The sequence below is a fragment of the Etheostoma spectabile genome, chromosome 2 (genome assembly GCF_008692095.1).
Source record: "Etheostoma spectabile isolate EspeVRDwgs_2016 chromosome 2, UIUC_Espe_1.0, whole genome shotgun sequence".
Classification (NCBI taxonomy): domain Eukaryota; kingdom Metazoa; phylum Chordata; class Actinopteri; order Perciformes; family Percidae; genus Etheostoma; species Etheostoma spectabile.
Window position 1 is genome coordinate 23736762 of NC_045734.1, and position 9993 is coordinate 23746754.

Genomic DNA, 9993 nt, shown 5'->3' on the forward strand with positions numbered 1-9993 from the left:
CCTCCTTTCTGTTAAAGCCCAAACGGTCTCCTAAGCCCCTCCCCACACAAGGGAGAGTTCATGCGTGTGCCTGAGCAGTGATTGACATGCAGTTAGTCTTGACATTATTCTCTGAAATCCCTCAAGAACATGAATTTTTGTGACTTCACAAGAACTTTACTTCTAGGGCACGATGATACCTATAAATCATAAATAGTCATTACTTTGAATTGATGCTGTACAATAAAGATTTTTCAGGCAGCAGTTGAAAATCAATTAGGAGATTCTTGATACTTGAGTTGTGTTGTCTCATCAGAGTGAACAACAAGTCTGCAGTCTTTTCTATCACTGCTTTGCTGTTGTTGAGCTAATTGATTTTCATACTGTTCAAAATTATTGGATTAATGGCAACCAGACGCCTGAAAGAAACAGCAAAGATACAGTCCGTTTTATAAAGCACCGCCACATGGTTTGCAAAATGTTTTTCTGTGATGTTAAGTGTGTGTGTGGTTTATAGTGAATGGGCTAACACTGAAACATTAGTTTTACACTTCTTCTTTATATGTTTTAAACAGAATCTCTCTCTCTCTCTCTCTCTCTCTCTCTCTCTCTCTCTCTCTCTCTCTCTCTCTCTCTCTCTCTTAGACACAAACACATTCAACAGGAAACAGCTGTGTGTGTGAAAACAGTGGGGAGAGACATGGGGGAGGGAAGGATTAGCAAATCAGACAGAGCACAGTTACAAAGTCTTTTTAGCACATGACACACACACACAAACACAAACACACACACACCTACACACTTGGGCCAAACTACAATTTACCATTATTCCTCTTTGAACCCCGAACTTTGCAGGTTTGTTTCTGTCACACGGATTGAACAGAATCAGTAAAAACTCTTTATGTGGCTGTTAAATTAATCTCTGTCTGTCCCTGACATGTCGCGTAACAACCAGGGAAGGCAACCTCGTGACCCCTTGACCCCCACCGCTGGCCCACAGTGTCACAGCAATAGGAAACACAAAGCCGGGGGACTCTGATTGGTTCAGCTGGACGTGAACAAGAGGAGGGACTGGTCGGAGGGAAAAGCAGGGAGAGGGGAATTCCCGGGGATGAAGGGATACGCAAACCCAGACAGAGACACAGACACACACATGAGCAAGCACACACACACACACACACACACACACACACAAAAAGATCATTTCAACAGACACTTTAACTCAGAAGAGTTCATTCAATCAGCAGATATGAACCAGCATCATGCAGGCCAAGTGTGTGTGTGTGTGTGTGTGTGTGTGTGTGTGTGTGTGTGTGTGTGTGTGTGTGTGTGTGTGTGTGTGTGTGTGTGTGTGTGTGTGTGTGTGTGTGTGTGTGTGTGTGTGTGTGTGTGTGTGTGTGTGTGTGTGTTTAGAGGGTGTGTGTGATTGAGTAAGGCTGGAGGAATGTCTCCATTCATGGCTTGTATGGACAGATTAAGGGCTTTATTACAGCAAAGACCTGAATAAACTCACATTCGGTGTGTGTGTGTGTGTGTGTGTGTGTGTGTGTGTGTGTGTGTGTGTGTGTGTGGTGTGTGTGTGTGTGGTGTGTGTGTGTGTGTGTGTGTGTGTGGCCCCAGGTACAGTATATGTATGCCACTTGTGTTTTGACTGGGTGTGACACAATGTTTGATATTATATATATATGTATATATATAAATACATGAAGTAAATGTCTTGGGCTGTAAATAGTAATAATAATCTTTTCTTTATCAATTAATCTGATTAATCATTTAGACTATAAAATGTTAGAAAATAGTGACAAATATCCATCACAATAACCAAGTTTTGTGATTTTGTTTAGCAAATTATTAAAACTGCTGAGCATTCTGTACTCTGTGGTTCGGGTTTTGAAAGCAGTTACTTGTCTGCAATTCTCAAAAAGGTCTAACAAATCTCTTGTAGAATCTTTTACTTCCTGTTTAAGAAAAGAGAAAAAAGAGGAACGTAAAAGTTATGACTGAAACTGTCTGTTATAAACTATCAGTTTACAGACAGACCTCCTGGTTTAACTTTGACCTCCTGAGCTTGCTGCATGCACACAGTTTTTATACTGGTTTAGATTATCTGGCAAAAACTGCATGTGTTTCTTGACCAGATGCACTTTGTTCTGCTGATGTTGTTTTGCCAGAGAACATTGTTGTCAAAACTTATAGAAATGATGGGGAGAACTATGAAAATAAGACTGAAGATGTAACAAAACCAGAAATATTCTTTAATTTAATGTTTATTAATTAGATTGTATATTGGCATATTTGGTTGTTATGAGAACAATATTTAGTCCATTACACCCATAATCACACACTCACACACATGAGGATGCTAGAAAAGAATGGTTGAAACACAACACCCAAACCCAGATGTGGGGATACACAGAAAAGATATTCTATTCTGTAAACACTCGTAGAGGAAGTTACATATTGTACATACGGAGACAATGTTAACTTATGATGAAGTGAAGCAGCAGTAGAGACTTCCAGTTAAAACCGTATAGTCTACCATTTTGTGTGTGTGTGTGTGTGTGTGTGGTGTGTGGTGTGTGTGTGTGTGTGTGTGTGTGTGTGTGTGTGGTGTGTGTGTGTGTGGTGCTGTGTGGCGTGTCGGTGGTTTTCAGCATTGATAGCCTCTTTACATATTTGTGGGGTCTTAACTCATACCTCCTTTACTCAGGATATCTGTGCTGCTGGAGACAACAGCAACAGTTTACCATCACAGTGTGATTACCAGCCATGTTTTTGTCAAGCCAAAGAGGTTTCTGTGTTTATGTCCTATATCAAACTGTGTTATCTGGGTGTGGTGGGAACACAAAACAAGTAAACAAAACCTTTCCATGTTCTTTCGTCTTGTTTTTCTCTCACTATCTCCACTTTTTCTTCACTGCTCTTCTAAACTAACCACTCCCTCTGTTTCTTCATCTCGTTAGACTCTCTCTCTCCCTCTCTCTTTCCTCCCTCTCCCCATAAGCCTGTGGCTCAACTCCAGCCGTGCCTGGGAAAAGCTGACTGTGGTATCCCCGGGAAAACCTCTGAGAGAGTGGAGAGAAGGGGGGAGGTGGTAAGCGTCTAACTCAGCACATTTACTCCACAGTAGACATTCTGTTGTTGTTTTTTCTGTGAAAAAGATAAGTTTGCTGGAATTCTACTGTATATTTCTCTTATTGTCAACAAATCCCATGATAAGACCATGCCAACAATCTGTTAGCATGTCTCAACACATTCCAGTTTCCCTACCCTATCTGTTACACTCCCCAATCACATTTGATCCTACTAGGGGTGTGACGAGACACTCGGCCCACGAGACGAGACGATACACAAGATTGGGTTCACGAGAACGAGATGAGATTTTAACACTATTTTAAAGAAAACTGTGTCTTTTATTCAATCAAAAGTCACAAAATGAAACTCAAATGGCTTCTCTCCTGTATAACAGACCTAATAACTGCGGCGTTTCCATTGGGAATCCAAAATTCTACCCCACAATGATTTAAAAGTGGCGGGTAGGGTTGGGTACGGTTCACATTTTTTCCGGTACTTTCCCTCTGTAATAACAAAAAATGTATTTCAGTTGTAAAATATTTCCAAAACTATTTATCCTATTTTCTTCGAACATTGCATTTATTTAAAACATTTTACACAACACACAAAATAAAACACATCCCTCTCCCAAACCTTATACCCCAACCTTATAATTATAAATTTTCTACACCGCACTGTAACTTTTATTCCTGTATCAATATCTTATTCTATTTTAGAATATTTTCATAACTGTTTTTAATTGCTTTTGAATGTTTTATGTAAAGCACTTTGAATTGCCTCATTGCTGAAGAAATAAAGTTGCCCTATCTTGCCCAACAACCTCCAGCCTGTCAGTCAGTCACCAGGGCATAGAGAACACTGTTCTTCTGCGGAGGCTCCACGTAGAGCGTTCGCTGTAGCTTACGTGAGTGGACTGAAGTTTATACTTGTGTGTTGGTGTCTTTAAAGGTCCCATGGCATGAAAATTTTACTTTATATGTTTGTTTTTGTATCGCTAATATGAGTTCCCCCAGCCTGCCTATGGTCCCCCAGTGACTAGAAATGGCGATGGGTATGGGAGCCCTGGGTATCCTGCTCTGCCTTTGAGAAAATGAAAAGCTCAGATTGGCCGATCTGGAATCTTGCTCGTAATGAGCTCCATAAGAAGCAAGATTACCTCCCCTTTCTCTGTTTTAACCGCCCAGAGAATTAGGCCCGCCCATGAGAAAGAGAGACACATCATGGCTTTCAAATGAGCAAAGTGGCAGTTGGTCAAGGCCACAACTCCACCATCCACCTTAGGGGACCACTAAGGCCTTTATAAAAGCATCCAAAAAGCACCATGTCATGGGACCTTGAAGAGAACAGCAGAGCCGGAATTTGTGTGTGCGAGGGGAGTGTGTGTAGAGCGAGTGAGAGAGTGATGGCGATAAGCTTTGGAGCGAATACAGACTCTAGAGGCATATGGGGAGAGACTAAATGTGTCCCCTGTGCATTCTGACCACGGTCAGAAATCTGTATCAAGAAAAGTTAACCCTCTCCTTGATTTCATGTTGTTTATAGAGAAGGACAACCTAAAAATAAGTAAGGCAACACTACCAAGCCATGTCTGAGCAGACCAATCACAGTTTTTGCTATCTGTGTCGACCGCGACTCTTTTTTTAGGCGCACGTCAGGCTACAGCGTAGGGTCCTGCGTAGGGTCCGGCGTACCTATATAAGTACCCTTGGCATTGATTTAACTCAAAACAAATATTGGCCTTGCAACAGCTGGTTAGGAGTTTCTGCTTATCCGGATGTACCTCTTTTTGCTGCTACAACAGCAGCAAAACCACCAACAGAGGTGGTGAGAGCAAAATAAAAATGACTCTCTAGTCAGTAAATCCATAATTTAGAAAACAAGAAATACATATATACAGCAGGATGGTGTGTTTGGGATGCGTCTGTGGCGAATGTGACCCAGTGCAACAGTGTGGCTCATTGATGTGTTTTTAATAGTTTTTGTACAACAATGGAGAACTAGCACATAGGAATAAGATATATAAGGATTTTGATACATAGACTATAAAACTTGACAATACTTGTTCAGTCTCTTGTTGGTTTTAGTCTTTTTATGGAATGTTGACAGTAAGAAAAATACAGAATATCACCAGCCTTATCAATTAAGCCAGAACGGTGTCTGCAAGCAGCCAGAGTTGCACTGGCATTATCATACGGCGACTTGAGATAAGACAAGGCAGTCTGACCCAAAGCTGTGCACTGACATCTCACACACACTTACAGTATGTTAAGTGAGACGGAGACGGAAGTGGTTTCTGTCCGACTCCAGATAGTGTTGTCGCTGTTAAATGTGCAGCAAGGTAAAAGGTCAACCGTTGCAGCTCTGAACAGAAAATAGAGCTGCTGCGTCACTTCAAAACAGTACAAAGTAATCTAGCTGCTACAACAGCTGGTGATGCTGACGCACTGAGACGTTCGCTATGTTGACAACACGGTTAATGATCATTCATGACATTCTGTTGAAACATTGTGTCATTTACAGTCTGTCTGGCCCTTTGCCACACATTTGCAGACACTTATAGTGTTAGTTCTAAAACTAAGTGGTTCTCCAGCTGCTCTGACATAGATGGCCATTTTTTTATATGTAATAATTAAGCATTTCAATATTTCTTTAAACCAGCATTGCTTGTTTGTTGGCTACTTCACAGCATTGCCACAAGCTGCAGACTCAGCATTGACATTATCATCTGGAGTACTGTTTCTGGCCAATATTTAAGTCTTCTTTTGGATCTGTTTTTGGTTTCCACCAACTCCTAAAAGAAATATCAGACTTTTTAGCTTCTAAATGCTCCACCATGTTCACCATATAGTGCTCGGCAGTCAGTGTGCAGTGAGTTTTTTAGAGCCTAGTAGTCAAAGTGAACCAGAAACAGTTGACATTACGAGCTGTAGAACCCTAACAATGAGCCGATAATTCTTTGTGGGTTTGTCACAGTCAATTGATCCATTGCCAACACAAAATATTGATTAGACCAGCTTTATGGCTAAGATTTAAATGTCAAATATGTTTGTCTTATTGGCTTAAGTAATTTTTATGTGTACATATACTAATACATAGACAAACTGGCACTACAGCATAGACAAGCTCTATGGAAAGCTTTTGCTCATGTTTTAAGAGTGGCGGCCTCTGTTGATATCTTCAGCCGCTAAAGACACATCTTTTAAGTCAGGCGTTTGTTTAGCCACATTGTAGACTGTATCACTATGTATTTCATGCTTTTGTAATTTAATATGATACTGTAATTTATTGTGCTTTTTATGATTATCAATATGTTGTAATGTATTTATTTATCTGGCCTGTGAAGCACTTTGTGACTCTGTGATAAGTGCTATATAAATACATTTTTCTTACTTACTTACCTACTTACTTACTCTCATCCACCCAACTGACATCAAATAAAATCATCCTATCTTATATTAAATTGCCCTAAATGTTGTCCTGCAAAACTAAAATGAAAATCATGTCACCTTATGATGATGATTTTGAGGTTTTCAACCCATCCAAACTGAAAATACTGATACTACTATTATTTGGATTAGTATAGGTGCCATTTTATCAAAACCTGCTTTAAACATACTTTGTGTTTTTTTCACACGCAAAAAATACTGCCTTATTTTCCATCTATTCAAAGTGACTAGTTATACGGTAAAAAGAGGATCGGTGATGTGTGCAACCCACTAGTGTTGACCAGCGTGTGTTTAATATATTACAGTTAAAAGGTAAAAAAAAAAAAAAAAAAACTGACACTGCAATCTACAAGCCGTTTCAGATTGTGTTCAGTGCAGCGTAGCGCGGCAGATGAAACTCCACAGGGCTCCACTTCACTGGCTCCATTTCCAGTCAAGAGAAAAATAAAATGGAAAGTCTCCAAACACAAAAACATGGGCGAGGTAAGTTATGCAGAAAAACAATAAATACTTCCACAGGCTTTGCTCGGTGCAGTGCTCTTCTACTGTGACTTAGTTCTGTAAGAAATGTTTCAGATATTGTCCAGTTACTTCCTCTGACATTTTGAGCATGTCAGTAATTATTAGCTTTGTTACTCTTGGCTGTGGTAAATCAGTTACTGTGCAGATATCTGTGACTCTAGACTGCTGATATCACTGAAGTGGTATGGAAATATTTATGGAACTGAGGGATACAAAACCAGTTAACATACACAGTGAAAGGTTTTTTATTAAAGGCTATTTTTTGGCATTATTCCTTAATTTGACAGCTCACAGTAGAGACAGAACTGATGAAGACGGATGATAGGTAACAAGAGATACCGAGCTGTATTCTGTTCCAAGATGTTGTGATTCGTTGTGTGTTCTAAAGAAAAACGGTTGGCTTTTGACAAATAAAAGTCCGTATTACAATTTCACACTGATGAATGCTGAATAAATACTGATTAGTCATTGGATGATTTTTGACTACTGAGACACATTACATGTGAAGCATCCGGTCAGCCAGTGAGTAATCTATGACTGATCATGACTCCTGGTCAGTAAATGAACCCAAGGCTGGTTTTGAATGCAGACATAATAATAATGGGAGGATTAAGAGTAATTAATACTTCATGAGTTCGGGATGTGCTATGGAGAGTGATTGGATACCTCAAACTGCTGCATGAGAACTGGAAGGAGTTTTTAAGGATTGCCTGTTAAAACAGGTAGTTATGAGAAACTTTTTAGAATGGGGGTGCCAATGCAAGTTTTGTCGTTTTACCATTCCTGGATGTGAGACTGAATTATAGAAAAAAGATCATTTTTGAGAGAAGTATATGTTTCAGCTGTCCCAGTAATCCATCCTTAACAAGCAGCCATCATTGAAAAAATCTCTCTGTGCCGCCAAACATTGTTCAAACCTGCTGAATTTAGTTAGAAAAACTATTGTAGGATCCTGGAATTTCTAAACATACTATCTGAATGTTGGGAAGTGAGTAAAATTGATGCACAAGACCTCTAAAATATTTCAATTTGATGGAATAGCACAGCAGTGTGAACATCATACAGTGTCAACAAAGACTTGGAACAAACTGACTTACAACCTTGAAGCTACTTCAGGGGAAAATAAAAGGGGCCAAGTGTATGTTACATGGCTAATCTACTCACCAGTTGGAACTCAGAGCGTCGTGCGTAGGCCTCCTGTATGCCGGCATCTGCCCAGAGCGCGCTCAGTGCCATCACGTACAGCTGAAACTCACTGGGCTCGACCCCCGAGCCGCCCACGCGTCCCTCCCACGACATCACCAGCATGCCCTGCTTCTCGTTCTCGCAGCTCTGCCAGCTGATACCTAGCTTGTCCCGGGCATCCACCAGCACGCGCATGCCCTGCACAAACACACAATCAGTGCAAATACATGAGCCTGTATGTGGTGAAGTAGTGTAACAGCTGCTTTTTTCTAATGTCGGCATTTTTGTACAAATATTTTCTGACCACATAGAGAGAAAAAAAAAAAAAGACTCAATCTGCATGTGCTGCTTCCTGGCAAGAACGTCAACACAGAGTCTAGGGTTACTGGTAAACATGGAGTAACTTTAACAGTGCAGCGCATGTGTCTAACCCACACACACACATATGCATGTGTGGTTGTTGGTAGTTTTCTGAAGAGAACCATGTGGACTGATCTGTGTGGGAGGTCTCCTGCTGAGTGATCAAACTAACCAACACACAGAGGCTCAATGTTTTGTATAACGTCTCCTTTTCTCTCTGTATATACTTTTATTACACTTTTTTTAATCAACTCCTTTTAATTGTTCCAATTCAGCATTTCATGATGTGTTTGGCAATACATTTGGTTAAGTCTATTTGGTGATTATTTTTAACGTCATTTATCTGGTCCATTTTGTTGTCTATTCATAAGATCTTTTATATCTTTATGGCTTAATTATTGACTCCAATGCGGAGCATATTTCCCAGCATCCTTAAGTTCAGAATCTACTGTATTATTGAAGCCTGTTTGCTTGATTTATTTACTGAAACAACAGAGGAATCGGCAGCAAACAGTATCAGGGAACCACAAAGGTCACAGTGGGTTAAGGGATGTGAGGACCTATGTGTGTGTCAATGACTCATGACCACCTAACCCTTGTGCAATAGTCATGTCTACTCAAGTTTATTTCCATAGCTTAATATTGCATTCAATGGGGCTTTACAGACCCACAACAAGAACAGCTGCCAACCCAGCTCAAATCCTCTAAAGGAAAAAATCTGGAAGAAATCTCAGACAGGGAAGTTCAAAGAGAGAACCCCCTCCTAAGATACATGGGTGTGCAACAGGGGGCGTGGGTGTGAAAAAGGCAAAACATGAAAAAATATAGTAGGATGTGACAGTTTGTAGAAGTCATCAGTAATGCAGCTACTCTATGTGTGTGTGTGTGTGTGTGTGTGTTGTGTGAGCTTGTGTGTGTGTGCATTTTGACTGGGACGCAGCTTTGTGACTAACTGGTGTGTGATGTTTTTTTGTTTTTACAGTAGGAATGCATACAAGACTGACAAAGCTAGTGTTTAACACAAAGACACACATGCAACCGTAATCTGACACGACATGCACATCGAACAGCAGCATGTTGGCGGAGAGTCACTGTGAGTGAGCTTTGAGTCACATCCCCTTTCTGTCTGTAATCCAACCTCAGCGTACTTGTTGCATAATCCCACACAGTCTTGTCTGTCTCTTTTCCTGTATGCCCGCACGGTTATCTACCTTGTCTCATTCAGCATGTCTGCATTTCTACAACAAATACATCAAAACCATTACAAGTTGGAACGACGAGTTCAATTCCAGTCTTGGGACCTTTGTTGCATGTCATAACCTTTTCTTTCCCCCATTTCCAGTCTCTACCTCTGTCAAATAAAGATGAAAATGCCAAATACACAAAAAGAAAAGAAATCTTGAAAAAACATTACAAATTGACCAGG

General features: G+C 40.4%; 1 protein-coding gene across 3 annotated transcripts in view; it reads right to left on the reverse strand.

Annotated features, from left to right (window-relative positions):
• Positions 1-9993, reverse strand: part of gna12a (guanine nucleotide binding protein (G protein) alpha 12a) — a 21982-nt gene that overhangs the window by 7138 nt on the left and 4851 nt on the right. For 2 of the 3 annotated variants that reach the window (XM_032542255.1, XM_032542265.1), the window contains exon 2: positions 8187-8405. The exons of the other annotated variant lie outside the window; for it this stretch is intronic. In XM_032542255.1, coding sequence (XP_032398146.1) covers positions 8187-8405 — 219 coding nt within the window. The remainder of the gene's footprint in view (positions 1-8186; positions 8406-9993) is intronic. 3 annotated transcript variants of the gene reach the window in all.